Here is a 15,579-nt window from a genome sequence, read left to right as displayed (position 1 = left end):
TCATTCTATAGCCTCAGTAAATTTCAATGGACATGACTAATAATGAGGTTTCTAACGTCCAGTGATTTCATGAAGAACTTGATATGTTCTCAGCCAGAAAACAGACCAGCTTTGAATAAATTTTGGACAGAAAAATATGCTAAAATTAGCTAACGTATTCTGAGGGTTCACCCAGTGCAAGGCCCCGTGTGCAACTTCATACATACTTTATTTTATTCTCTTTTCAAAGTTCTTTGAGAGCTGAGTACTCATTCATGTCACAAGTTAGAAAACTGGTGCTCATAGACATGAAGCCAGAGTTCTGGAACATGGATCCTCAGGACAGGGTGGTGACTGGACCAAATTAGCTTTTGTTTTTTATCATGGTCAAACCCTAGTTTTTGCAGAACTCAGACTTTACGGCAAAGGGAGAATTCATCATTGAGTTTTTGAATAGACAGAGACAAAATTGGGCATTCCCCTCCACCTGACCCCAGCCACGATGGAGCCAAATATCTCTCTTCTCCAAATAACAATCCTTGAGTCAACTTACCTGTCTCTAATAATCCTATAATGATCTGCGTGTTGTGTAGACTAGACAGCTTGGACTAAATTAATACTTAGTCTTGCTTCTTCTATTAGATTACGCTTTTTTGCCTCATTGATATTAAGTGACAAACACACCCTACGGTTGTTTGTAGAGATAGTGTTGGATGAAAATAGCTTTAACTTACTCTTCTTACATGTCAGTTTGCATCTGAATGAAATGTGCGACCCAGACGGTACAACATCGCTTGTTAAACAGCACATCCCTGATGCCAAATTAGCAGCACAAAGTGAAGAAAAGCTGGTATATATTTTGCCTTTGGAAAGGACAAGCAAATTTCCAGGTAACAGAATGCAGAGACCACAGGATGATTTATAATGCTGTTACTTAACAGTGGTGTTTAGAATGATGGCTAACATTTTAGTGCTTGCTAAGTGCACGGCACTGTGCATTAATTTATTTAATATCCCCAAGGTCACTTCCAATTTTAGCCCCTGACATTATCCCCACATCACTTATGAGTAAACTGGGGCACAAAGACACTAAATATGTTTCAAGTTGCAACACGTGCAATTAAAAGATACAGGGCAGCATCAAACTAAAATTTGGGCTGTTTGGGAAATTTGTTTCAAGAATGAATGAGAATGTGGTCCTGGCAAGAAAAGGTCTGTGAAAACAGTGGCAGAGTACTGAATGGGAGCGAAGGGAACGGCACACAATATGTAGATGGTTTTATAAACACTGTGACGTAACATTATGATCGAAAAATTCCATAGTAACTGTAATCGACCTGTATGCCGCCAGACGTTCACAGATCCACAACTTTGCTGCAAGCACAAAAACCTGGAGGATCGCTGCCTTCAGTGCTTTCCTATCTGATTTCCCAATGTGCTGTTCCGTTTTCCAAGAGTTCTGAGCTAGATCGCATTAAAAAAAAAAAAAAAAAGTGTAACCCGTAGAAATGTGTTTACTTTATTGAGTTCGGGGATTTTGCCAACTCTTACTGGAGGGTACTGAGGCCATTGCTCATGGTTGGGCTAGGAAGCCTGCCACACTCACGGCCGATGAAGACACACAGCCCCGGGCGACAGAACACAGTAGCTGAAAGCTCAGATGCTAGAACCAGCCTGGCTGGATTCAAGTCCCAGCTGCGCTGTTGCTAGCTCCGTAACCTCTAACAGGTGGTGTCACTTTTCTGCACCTCAGTTTCCTCATCTGTGAAAGGGGGCTCATACTAGAACTAACTTTATAGAGTTTTAATAAACATTAGGTGATTTAATATATTTTAAATTATTATGAAAATATTAAATATGAATAAAGCACCTGGAATCCCACTTGACACATAGTAGCTGTGGTATTTTGCCAAGTCTATGGCCCCCTCAAATTCGGTGTGTGCTTCTAAGAAAGAAACCGAAAGAAACAATGCTGGCATTTAAAATGTGACCGACTAGGATTTATGATGCGTGCTCACTTCAGATACGTTAAAAGATGAGGAAATGTACTCATCTTAGAGTCAGTGACATAGTGATAGACTTAGATGCGCACACAATGTCTTTGATATATGTTATCGTTTACGGAGACGGAAAACTTCATGAAGCCCACAGGGCCAAGTATTACCTGGTTATTAAATGCATTTCAGAAGGGGAATGCACAATTTAGAGAAAGAGTGAAAAAGAACCAGCACGTAGGTGGGTTTAAGAACTCATTAGAAATCATGACTACATGTCTGTTTTTCTTTACCTAACACACTGTTGAGACAGAAACCTTTAATCTCTCCCAATATTGAAATTAGTTTGTTCTTTATTCTGCTCTCAGTTTTCCTGAACTGTCCAAGGATTATTCCCTATCTTAAAGGGAAAAAATCTCTCCAAATGACCCTCCAAAATCCCTCATAAAGACTTACCCTCTTTCAAGGATCTTGTGCAATTTTCATACCATAGTTAGAAGCTGGAAGAGAAGAGAGTGAGAGTGAGAGAGAGAGAACTCAAGATTACATACTTTGCCCTTTCCTTCAATTTATATATACTGAAGCCAGGAAAAGATTCTGCAGCACCTAATTATTTTGATAAACTTTAGGGGTTGGTTTTTGTTTGTTTGTTTGTTTGTTTGTATTTGTTACTATATTGCCTAGCACTTATCCCTAATGTGAAAGCACAAATCTTTATTTTCTGGAAAAGATTCCTTAATGAATGAGGGTTTAGAATTAAACATTTCCTGTCTTAGTTCAGGCCACTGTAACAGATGCCAGCAGACGGGGTGGCTCACAGAAAGCAGACACTTACTTCTCACAGCGCTGGCGGCTGGGAAGTCTAAGTTCAGGGTGAGGGCGCCAGCACAGGGGGTTCTGGTGAGGGGTCTCTTTAGGGTTGCAGACGGCTGACTTCTTGCATCCTCACGCAGCAGAGAGCAGAGAGCAAAAGCGAGACTTCTTGTGTGACTCTTAGGAAGGCGGGGATCCCATTCATGAAGGCACCACTCCTATGGCCTCATCCAATCCTAATTCTCTCCTAAAGGCCCCACCTCCTGATAGCACCACATTGCGGAGCAGAGTTTCCACAGGTGCGTTTTGGGGAGACAAGCATTCCGTCCATCCATAACGCTTCCCATCATCTAACAAACATTTAAAAACACATTAAATAAAATATAATACATTTTTCTAGGCATGAAAAAATAAAAGTTTAGGCTTTTATACTCAAGAAGGTTTGGAAGCTAGCACACTGTGTAGTTTATTTTAGACATAAGGGACTGTCTATTTCATAGTTTTGTTTCTGATGAATGCATTTGGCCGATCACAAGTGTTTCCTATTTTTTAAAAATACAGTTGTTATCAATCTCATTACAAATTATATTATTTTGATGCATTTTTATGCCCGCTTTTAGACCTCTACAGGGATCTTGATAGACGTTCAAACCAGGGCATTGAGAATTACGGTGTTTCCGTGACAACACTGAATGAAGTGTTCTTGAAATTAGAAGGAAAATCAGGCGTCGATGAACCAGGTAATAAAATATTTTTTAACTTGAATTTTACCTTTCTGTGCTGTTATCCTAAAAGTATACTTGGAATGATGAAATGATGAGATTTTCAAGGTGCTATAATTCAATATGGTCTTGAGGAAACTTACAGCAGATAGGAAATAGGTTTCTTATTTCTTTCCCTCTTCTCTCAATGCTGGTTCCCCACCTTGAATTCCATAATTTGTACCAAGCTTTTTATTAAGCATGTGGAATACAGCAGTGTACAAGATGTGGTCCTCATGGAGCAGACAACAAATATGCAATATAATATTCTTTGAATGTAAGTGCAATAGAGAAAAGAAAATTAGAACTGCAGGTTGTATGTCACTGTTGCCGTTGAAGGGTTTGCTGTCAGTCTAATTGCCGTTCCTTGGGAAGTAGTCTGCCTTTCTTCTCTAATGGCTCTAAGATGTATCTTTGTTTCTGGTTTACTATCAACCTACTGTGTTTACCCTTTCCTGTGCCCTTTTCCTTTTTCTTTTCTTTCTTTCTTTTTTTTTTGATTGATAAAGTGGGGGGTCTTTTTGATCCTTCTTTCCCTCTGTCATCCACTTTTGAAGTTATACACTTAATATCTTTTTGTAGTGATTATATTCAATTTTTAATAAATATATTAAAATAGAAATAAAAAGAAAGCTATAGAGCTTTCTAAAAGTCTAGAGTTGGTCAGTTTCTCTAGGCTTCTCTTCCAAAAGAGGTAACTTTTGTCTAGTTTTCAAACATGGGTGTATTAAAAATTTTGTCTCTACCAATTTCATGTTCTTTGGAGGAGAAGCAAAGTACTAACTTTTCCATCTTGGTCAAAAATACTAAATAGTTTGTCTCTTGCAATAAATAGATTTTTTCCAGGCTAAATATGGGTTTCTGTTCATTAAGTTCCCTAGGATTGAGTCCTTTAAAGCTTTAGACACAGAACTGTTTTTTCAAGAAAATACAATATTCTCTTTTATCCTTATTTTTTCTTCTTGTATTATATCTTTTTTTTTTTTCTTCTCTGTTCCTTTTTCTTTAGTAGTTGCTCTAGTAAAGCCCTGAATTAGAGTCCTTGATCCTTCCCCAAGGCTCTCTCCTTCCATTCGGTGAAAAGATGCCCATGGGGAAATAATGCACATCTAAAATGGTGCTTCACAAGTTCCTGGTTTTGTGTTTTATAGATATTGGAATTTGGGGACAGTTACAAAGTGATAGGACAAACGACACAGGAAGCCTTGTTGAGCTGGAACAAGTTTTGTCTTCCTTGAATGAAACAAAGAGTGCAGTCAGCGGCATGGCTCTCTGGAGGCAGCAGCTCTGGGCAATGGCAAAAGTTCGCTTCCTGAAATTAAAGAAAGAAAGAAGAACTCTGTTGACCATGTGAGTACATGAGTGTTTCAGGTATGTTTGATCAGTGCACTCAAAATAAATTCAAGGAAAAAAAACTGAGATAAAATAGATTTCAGCAACCACATATGATCTTTTTAATACAGAAACCAAATTTTAATTGCTTTAGTGGATATGTAATTAAATTAGATAAAGTTTGGGATTTTTCTTTTAATTTTGCAGTCTGCAGGTTAGAAGCAAAGGGTTGAAGTAGTTTTTCAGAAGCATGGAAATTAGCACCCGGGTCCTATCCCAAAGACTTTCCTTTTTCCCCAGAGTAGCTCTGTGCCAGACCATGTCTTAGCCAGGAATTCACGTCACTATCTGAAACTTACTATATGGGTCCCACATTCCTCTACAGCATCAGGCTCTTTGTTGAGTAATACCTCCTTCCATAAGCCTTCTCTCTACCCAGGGTATTTATTCATTAAAAAATACATGTGAGTACCCCTGCCTGATACTCTGTGTTAAATGTTTGTAACACTTACCAAAATAAACCAGACATGAGATTCGGCTTTGGAGGGTGGTTAGAAGTACCCTAAAAAAGTCAATAAATGAAATAAAACAAAATAAAATTAAATTAAATAAAGAAGTACACTAAAAAAAAATAATAAAAATTATACAATATTGTCAACTGTAGCATTCAGTACAAGAGAAATCATGTCCAAAAGGCGCATAATAGAAAATAATTTTACAAGAGGGAGGATTTCAATTTGGTGTAGGAAAATGGGGCATTTAAGTAAGGAAAGAAAGGGGGGTGGAAGATCCGGCAGAGAAAGCAGTTTGGGGCGTGGAATTACATGAGGAGATGGAAGACTTGTTATGAATTTGAGTTAATTGCAACATAGGGTGTACAAAAGAGTAAAGATAATTTTGATAATGTATTAAGTAGAGCTAAAGAGTTTGGACTTTATAGAAAAATAAGGAACTAATGAGGTTTTAGTTTTTATTTTGAATAGGCCATTGACATAATTAGAACAGAATGCCAAGAAACTTAATTGGGCCACAGTGCAAAATGGTTTGGACATAGTAGACATTGGAGACAAGGGAAACAGACATTTAGGACAATGTGAAAGAGGTCAGGATGGGGATAATTAAGGTCCAAGCTTGTAAGGGAGAGAATTTTTGGAGGCAGGCAATAATGATACAAATAGAAGTTTTCAACCATTTGGTAAAGGGATGTAAGGGAGGGAAATGAGTAGGAAATGCTTGAGCTTCAGAGCTTGAGTGAATGAGAAAAAGTAATTTATAGAAATTGGGAACAGGAGAGGCTAAGGTTCAGGCTGTAGTGAGTCTGGGTGTTAGTGATACGCCAGTGTGCAGTGGTCCAGAAAAGGAAGAAATGCAAGACTGAAACAGAACAAAGAAGCGAGCACTGGAGAGAGAGATTTAAGAGTCATTCTTGGCTGACTTCATGAGCTTTAAAGACATGTTCAAAGGTGGGGAGGGAGGAAGGCATTTAGAGAGACAGGGAGACCAAGGTTAGATACATAGGAACCATCTCATTTTAGAAAGAAGAAAAAGGTGGGGGGGGGGGTGCATGTTCCTGTGTTTGGTTAGTGTTTACAATTTATTCCTATGATCACATCCATTATCTGCTCAAACTTAAAACCCTAGTCAAGTTGCTATAGGTAAATATTTTCTTCTACATTTTTCTCCATGTAGATTGTTGCTTTTTGGCATTAGCTTTTGCCCTCAGCTTTTGGAACGTCTATTCTATGAGTTACATCAAAAAAGTTGTTCTTGGGGACTGTCTCCTAACATGTACTTCCTCTCGCCAGAGCAACCACCTCAGGCACCTCTGACCCACTTACTGGTCATCAGTAAAACAGGTGAACACGGGGATGTGATGCAGCGTTTAAGCGTTGGTTCATATTGCAAAATTTACCAGACAACAGAAACCACGAGGGAAAAATAAATTCTGTACGTTTTAGAAAGTGTATATGAGGCCAAAAAGGAAATTAATTTCAAAATGAACAATACGAGGTTGGAGAGTTTGTTTTAGAAACACATTTTGCAAGTTTAGTTAAAGACTAAAGCTTATTGCACAAAACGGCAAAAGGGAATTTGGAAAGGCAGTTACTGACTCATCTTCGAGGTCTTTCTATAACATTTTCTAAGGACTGCACAGTCTTGCGCCCTGGGGAAAAAAAAAACCTGTTCCAAATTTCTAAGACAATAGAAGATTACTATGGTCAAGGATTAAAATGTTAATTTTAAGTAGTGTTTTTACAGGAACAGAAGTGAAAAGTCAATGCGACAGCTCTAGGCAAAGTAAGTTTGTCATATCCTTGATATCAGAATGGATTTAAGTCCCATAACATCAATTCCACCTTTTAAAGGAAATCCTTAGAGAGTCCTTATTATGGTGTGCTTTGAGTGACATGTTTAGTGGTTCTAAAAAAAATTTAGTGGTTCTAAAAAAAAATTATTTGACCATTGTTTTACTTCATTTATGCTTCTTTTGATCTTTGCCTTCCTGGTAGGGTCAAGCATCGATGACTTCATACATTCCCTGAGGCAACAGATCATAGCTTTGGAAGTGGACGCCTTTGGAACTAGAAGCGGCCCAGACGAGCCATCATACAATGGTGCTATCACTGTGTCGGGTGATGACAGGGTACGTCAGGCTCTGATTGCTGCATCCCACCAAAGATGGAGTACGAATGTGCAGTTTGAATAACACATCAACTGACATGAAAGGCCAATTGGGCACGAGCAAATGGGATACTTCTTATTTTTAGTGGAGATGCTGGGCCACGATTCTTTGCCTACAGCCTCCAACGTATAATGGAATGCTGTGTGATTTTTATTCCTCATTAAGTTGTGTGCACTGCTATAATTAACAATGAATTTAAATCTCATTATCAATTGTATATGGAATACAATTATTGGAATGGCCCAATAATTAATTTCAATCTTATTCTCAATTGGATTTCAACTCATGACATTTTGATGAATCTTCCAAACAGAAATCTGACTAATACCTATGGCAAACTTCAGCTCCAGTTACCAAAAAAAAAAAATCGCTCTTAATTTTTTTACAGTAGATTTTCGCATGGTTTTTATGGGCAAGAAAAAGCTCAATTCTTACCAGCTAACCTTTACCCAAATAGGACAAATCTTCAGATAAATATTTATGCCCAACTGTCTGATGATTTTTAAATGCCTTAGTTTCCCACGACTTGAAGTGTGATTCCAGAATCAACATCACTGGATCAAGTGGGAGCTTGTTAGAAATGCAGAATCTCAGGCCCCACGCCAGGCTACTAAGTTAGAATCTGAACTTCAGTAAGATTAGCATGCTCATTAAAGTTTGAGAAGGACTGCCTTGTTGGGCAGTATTTCACATACAGATTTAAATTTCTAGCTTCCCTACAGAGAAGGTTACTGAATTTATCATAGTGATCTTTTCATAATGTATGCAAATGTCGGATCATTGTGCAGTACACCTGAAACTAACATAAAATTGTACGTACATCAACAGTATTTCAATGAAAAAATGTTAATGAATAAATTTCTGACTTCTCTTGAAAAATCCCTCCATATGCCAATTCTGACTGTCTTCAGTTTGAACTCAGAAACAGTTGCTTCAGAGTCAGGATTTACTTTTCAATTTGCTACAGCTCCATTCTGCTCCATTTATTTATACTACCTGCCTGGACCCTGTGGGAGTTGGGTAGAGATCCCTACAGCCAACAAATGGAAAAAGACGAGAAGAGAGTGTTCCATGTATAAATCACAGCCGTTAAGTGTCACAAAGTTGGACTGTTTGCAGCTTGTCAGAGTTAATTCTCAGGAATAATTTCCATGCCAAAAATAAAGTCAGATGTTACCTTTGATCCAACTAGTCCTTGATACGTTTTAATCAGGTTAGTTTCCAGCATACTGAGAAAAATATTTCTAAAAGAATAGCATTCTTAATGTCAATAAACATTTAAATAATTTGGTTAGAAACAATTCACCTGATTTATTTATTTATTGGGGAGAGGTAATTTAGATTGATTGATTGATTGATTGATTGATTGTTTGACTTAATAGAGGTACTGGGGATTGAACCCAGCACCTCGTACATGCTAAGCATGTGCTCTATCACTGAGCTATACCCTCCCCTCCACTTGATTTATTTATGATATTTCATGCAATATAGATAATAATTTACTTATGTTTTATTTGGAGGAGAAATAATCATGTTGATATATATTATACACACACACACACACACATATGTATGTGTAGACATTTTTTTACCATGTGCTTTTCCCCCGTTTTACTGAGATATAATTGACATACTGCACTGTATAAGTTTAAGGGGTACAGTAAAATGATTTGACTTTCATATATCAGAAAGTGATCTTAAAATCTCATTTGAAAAGAGATTTTACATGCAACACTATGATTGCAAGCTCAGTATTTGTGAAAGCATATACAATGTGAAAGCATTACAATAGCTGCCAGTCTTCTGCTTCCCAAGTATCTGCACATTCTTTACTTGTAAAATGAACGTGTCACATTTTGAAACAAAGCTTACTGCCATCTTAGAGGGAGGTTGCGTTTATGGAGTTTTATAGTTTTGCTGCTAAAAATCCTGTAAGGGGCTTTGTTTCGTGAGAGCTTAGGCATAAATAGCCATGCAGCTAATGCCGTGGTTGGGAGAGACTAAAATACTAGATGTTGCCGTATATTGGAAATTAATCAAATAATACGATTGATGGTGATACTAATCACATTCAATGCATTAGCCTTACTGTGTTGTCAATTTGAATGAGCTTCTACCATACTCTTTTATTAAGTTTTGTGTTTGCTTCCTGAGAACTTAGAATACATGTTTGTTATATTTTAGGATCACAGATTTTCCATAGCGTGTAACACCAAAAGGCTGAACTGCTTTCCTCTCCTCTTGGACATTATTAGCAATGGGCTACTTGGAATTTTTAATTCTTCAGAACACATTGAGACTGACAGAAGCACATATTTTGAAGTAAGTATAAGATGATCTCACTTATCCTGAGCCACAAGAAGTTTTCAATAAAATACCTGAAGTGCTGAAATAGCATGTTAATTTTTATGAACTTATTCTTGAATATGTCTTATGTACATGTAAGTTACTGCATATATGTTAATGTATGTACACATATAGGTATACACACATATACAGTGTTTAGCAATGATTACATAACATTATAACCTTACCTAGATGACCTATGGAACATCAGAAAATACAGTTAACTGGGGAAAAGAAATGAGGGCTTTTGGTCTTAGATCTGTTACCATCTGTGGCTCTTTGGTAGTAGGACCTAGTTTAAACAGCCAGCATCTTAAATGCCAGACCATGTGGTCTTCTAACAACTCGACTTTTGTAGGCCTTGGTTCACCAATCCACAAGAAAATACAGATGAAAACATTCTCACAAAGATTTCTTAAAAAGGACATGAGGCATTGTGAGCGTCAGGGTTAGCTGCTGAGTTACCATGAGGACAAGGGACGAGGCACAGAGAGAAGCCTAGGCGCTCAGTAAACCGCTCTTATCGTCATCATTGAGGTTAATACTGTTTCCTCTTGGGAATTCGGCAAGTTTCCATGAAAGAATGTTCAGCTTTGACTAGGTCAGGGGACTGGCTGGATTAGAACTAGAAGACGTTCTTGTTTAAAGTATAATTTACAGCCCGGCTCAGAGCCTCTGAGTCAGAATCTCCACAGGTGGGAGGAAGATGTGCAAATCTACATCTTCAAGTCATCCTTTTCATCTCGCTGTGTTGAATCTCCCTTTGCCTTCTTTAAATGACACCTTGGGCATACTCAATAGCTTCCTGATCATTTTTTTTTGTTATTAAGTATTATTCCAGTGCCATCCGAAACTTCAGTTTCCTGTCCAACTCAAACACCGCTGGGTCAACTGTGGCCTAAGGGATGTGGACCAGGGTGGGTTGGTGGTGGTGTGATTTACTCTTTAATGGTGAGATAACAGGTCACAAATCAAATCAAGGCTTCTAACAACCCCCAACAGGCCCTCCTTAAGCTGTACAGGGTTTTGAATTCTTTTTACTTCAGTGCTTTTATGTGAAATGTGCGCTGACCGTTCTTCTCCAAGCCCCATCACTTTTACTTTCGAACATCCACCTACTCGTTAATTTATGTCTGCCAGGACTTTTAAGGCATTTGAATTTGCTCCTAATGCATTATGTTGAGCTAGAGGAGTGAATCTTCGTAAACGTGGAGCTGATCTGATTTGGCATCGGTTTCTGAGGGTAGCAGAATTAGCTCCTCCATCGGCAGTCCTCAAACTCTATTGTCTATGAAAACATCAGCCGAAACGTTGTCCTCACACAGCTGGAGCGCAGGAGTTTCGTGCTTACTTCACAGGTTATTAACTGTGGGACCTTAGCCAAGTCATACGACTTGGTGGAGTCTGCTTCTTCATGCATAAGTCAGGGTACGTGTCCAAGTGTCCAAGCTGCTGTAGCGCGTGATTGAAAACGAACGTGGGGAAGAAGTTGCAAATAAACTCTTGAGAAGTGCTTTGGGTAGTTTGACCGATTCACTTGTCTGAACAATTTAGTTTAGAAAATACAATGAAGCCTGGGCCCAGTTGCCATCAGCTCACAAGTTCTGCCTGATTTCAGGAGCACACATCCTACGAGTCTGGTTACCCGAGCAGCACCGCCTTCTGGATCCCGCTGACAGCATTTCACCCCTTACATTGCCATGAGCAGTGTCGGCGACTATAAAGTAAGAAGATTTTGGCGTCTGTGTTCATCAGTAATATTGGCCTATAATTCTCTTTTTATGTAGTGTCTTTGCCTGGTTTTGGTATCAGGGTGATGGTGGCTTCATAGAATGAGTTTGGGAGTATTCCCTCCTTTTCAATCGTCTGGAAGAGTTTGAGATTTGGTATGAGTTCTTCTTTGTATGTTTGGTAGAATTCCCCGGTGAAGCCGTCCGGTCCTGGACTTTTATTTGTAGGGAGGTTTTTAATTGCTATTTCTATTTCCTTTCTAGTGATCGGATTGTTCAAGTGGTCATTTTCTTCTTGATTCAGTTTTGGTGGACAGTATGTTGCCAGGAACTTGTCCATCTCCTCTAGGTTATCCAGTTTGGTTCCATATAGTTTTTCATAATATTCTCATATGATATTCTGTATTTCTATTTTGTTTGTTGTAATTTCTCCATTTTCCTTTCTTATTTTGCTAATTTGTGCTCTCTCTTTTTTCTTCTTTGTGAGTTTGGCCAGAGGTTTGTCAATTTTATTTACTTTTTCGAAAAACCAGCTTTTGGTTTGGTTGATTTTTCCTATGGTATTGTTAATCTCTATTGTATTTAATTCCTCTCTGATCTTTATTATTTCCTTCCTTCTGCTGCTTTTTGGGGCTTTTTGTTCTTCTTTTTCTAATTCATTCAGGTGGTGGGTTAAGTTGTTTATTTGAGATTGTTCTTCTTTTTTGAGGAAGGCCTGTATCGCTATAAACTTCCCTCTTAGCACTGCCTTTGCTGTGTCCCATAGGTTTTGAGTAGTTGTGCTTTCATTATCATTTGTCTCAAGGTATTTTTTAATTTCAGCTTTGATTTCCTCATTGATCCATTGTTTTCTCAATAACATATTGTTTACGCAAATCAATCAATGTAATACATCACATCAACAAGAGAAAGGACAAAAACCACATGATCATCTCAATCGATGCAGAAAAAGCATTTGATAAAATTCAACATCCATTTATGATAAAAACTCTCGCCAAAGTGGGTATAGAGGGAACATATCTCAACATCATAAAAGCTATATATGACAAACCTACAGCCAGCATAGTACTCAACAGTGAAAAACTCAAAAGCTTCCCACTAAAATCTGGGACAAGACAAGGATGCCCACTATCACCACTCCTATTCAACATAGTCCTGGAAGTCCTAGCCACAGCAGTCAGGCAAGAGAAAGAAATAAAAGGGATCCAAATTGGAAAAGAAGAGGTAAAAGTGTCATTATATGCTGATGACATGTTACTATATATAGAAAACCCTAAAAGGTCCACACAAAAGCTACTAGAGCTGATTGAAGAATTCAGCAAGGTAGCAGGTTACAAAATTAACGTTCAAAAATCAGTTGCATTTCTTTACACTAACGATGAATCAACAGAAAAAGAAAGAAAAGAAACAATCCCCTTTAAAATAGCACCCAAAGTAATAAAATATCTGGGAATAAATCTAACCAAGGAGGTGAAAGAATTATACACAGAAAACTATAAACCATTGATGAAGGAAATTAAAGAAGACTTTAAAAAATGGAAAGATATTCCATGCTCTTGGATTGGAAGAATCAATATTGTTAAAATGGTCACACTGCCCAAGGCAATCTACAGATTTAATGCAATCCCTATCCAATTACCCAGGACGTATTTCACAGAACTAGAACAAATCATAATAAAATTTATATGGAACCATCAAAGACCTAGAATTGCCAAAGCATTACTGAAGAGAAAGAAAGAGGCCGGAGGAATAACTCTCCCAGACTTCAGACAATACTATAGAGCTACAGTCATCAAGACAGCATGGTATTGGTACCAAAACAGACATATAGACCAATGGAACAGAATAGAGAGTCCAGAAATGAACCCACAAACTTTTGGTCAACTCATCTTCGACAAAGGAGGCAAGAATATACAATGGAATAAAGACAGTCTCTTCAGCAAATGGTGTTGGGAAAACTGGACAGCAGCATGTAAAACAATGAAGCTAGAACACTCCCTTACACCATATACAAAAATCAACTCAAAATGGATTAAAGACTTAAACATAAGACAAGATACAATAAAGCTCCTAGAGGAAAACATAGGCAAAACATTATCTGACATACATTTCAAAAATTTTCTCCTAGAAGAAATAAAAGCAAGAATAAACAAATGGGACCTAATGAAACTTACAAGCTTCTGCACAGCAAAGGAAACCAGAAGTAAAACAAGAAGAAAACCTACGGAATGGGAGAAAATTTTTGCAAGTGAAACCGACAAAGGCTTGATCTCCAGAATATATAAGCAGCTCATACGACTCAATAAGAAAAAAATAAACAACCCAATCCAAAAATGGTCAGAAGACCTAAACAAGCAATTCTCCAAGGAAGACATACAAATGATCAAAAAGCACGTGAAAAAATGCTCAATATCACTAATTATCAGAGAAATGCAAATCAAAACTACAATGAGGTATCACCTCACACCACTCAGAATGGCCGTCATTCAAAAATCCACAAATGACAAATGCTGGAGAGGCTGTGGAGAAAGGGGAACCCTCCTACACTGCTGGTGGGAATGCAGTTTGGTGCAGCCACTATGGAAAACAGTGTGGAGATTCCTCAAAAGACTAGGAATAGACTTACCATATGACCCAGGAATCCCACTCCTGGGCTTGTATCCAGAAGGAAGCCTACTTCAGGATGACACCTGCACCCCAATGTTCATAGCAGCACTATTTACAATAGCCAAAACATGGAAACAGCCTAAATGTCCATCAACAGGTGACTGGATAAAGAAGAGATGGTATTTTTATACAATGGAATACTACTCAGCCATAAAAACCAACAACATAATGCCATTTGCAGCAACATGGATGCTCCTGGAGAATGTCATTCTAGGTGAAGTAAGCCAGAAAGAGAAAGAAAAGTACCATATGAGATCGCTCATATGTGGAATCTAAAAAACAAAAACAAAAACAAACAAACAAACAAAAACAAAGCGTAAATACAGGACAGAAATAGACTCACAGACAGAGAATACAGACTTGTGGTTACCAGGGGGGTGGAGAGTGGGAAGGGATAGACTGGGATTTCAAAATTGTAGAATAGATAAACAAGATTACACTGTATAGCACAGGGAAATATACACAAAATGTTATGATAACTCACAGAGAAAAAAATGTGACAATGAGTGTGTATATGTCCATGAATAACTGAAAAATTGTGGTGAACACTGGAATTTGACACAACATTGTAAAATGATTATAAGTCAATAAAAAAATGTTAAAAAAAAATAAAGTAAGAAGAGTTAACAACAAAGTCCTGATATGTTCTTAATACCCAGAGAACCTTTCCCTGTCTTATACACGTACATTTACACATACGAGCTGCACCTCATTTATGTGCTTGAAACAACGAATAGCCGACCATTTTAATAAAAGGCTGGCAAATACTCAGAAAATGTTATTTTTCTTAATCAAATGAGAGACCTCAGGAAGGTTGGCTTAGGAAGTGTTATCACCTAACAGGGAACAGCAGCTTCTATCTGGCATTTCACTTGGCATTTAATTTGCAGCCACTTACCCACCAGCGTGGTCACATCCCCTCGGGGATGGTTTCCACTTTCCAGGTGGTGGTGCGGTTACCCAGTTAGACAGTTCACCATAGTACTTTGGCTTATTGTTCAAAAAGACTGTCCCTTTAAAGCGTTGTTTTTGCAAGGACTTTATAAAAATTTAAGAAGCCCCTCATGGTCTTTCTGCCTCTCCATGGTATTCTGTGCCACTGAAAGGCCCTTTGTGTGTCCCCATGTCCTTAGCACCATCGCTGGTGCTCTCTTTGTGCTGTTAAGCCTTGTGAACTCAGGGGATGGTGGTGGACTTGAATTAATTTTAATTTATTCTGATCCTTAAACTCTCCTTATCTTTAGCAATTTCTCCCACGAGAAAACAAAATAAAA

The 15,579-nt window shown here is 38.1% G+C and overlaps 1 protein-coding gene across 1 annotated transcript in view; it reads left to right on the top strand.

The window, feature by feature from the left end:
- Positions 1–15,579, top strand: part of ABCA9 (ATP binding cassette subfamily A member 9) — a 54,023-nt gene that overhangs the window by 21,395 nt on the left and 17,049 nt on the right. Inside the window, 8 exon segments of the mRNA XM_074343563.1 lie at positions 730–869; positions 3,407–3,526; positions 4,699–4,897; positions 6,569–6,735; positions 7,390–7,523; positions 9,747–9,884; positions 11,527–11,588; positions 11,590–11,632. Coding sequence (XP_074199664.1) covers positions 730–869; positions 3,407–3,526; positions 4,699–4,897; positions 6,569–6,735; positions 7,390–7,523; positions 9,747–9,884; positions 11,527–11,588; positions 11,590–11,632 — 1,003 coding nt within the window.

Source organism: Camelus bactrianus, chromosome 16 (genome assembly GCF_048773025.1).
Source record: "Camelus bactrianus isolate YW-2024 breed Bactrian camel chromosome 16, ASM4877302v1, whole genome shotgun sequence".
Lineage (NCBI taxonomy): Eukaryota > Metazoa > Chordata > Mammalia > Artiodactyla > Camelidae > Camelus > Camelus bactrianus.
Note: the sequence above shows the minus strand (reverse complement) of the source record. Positions and strands in the feature narration are given on the sequence as shown.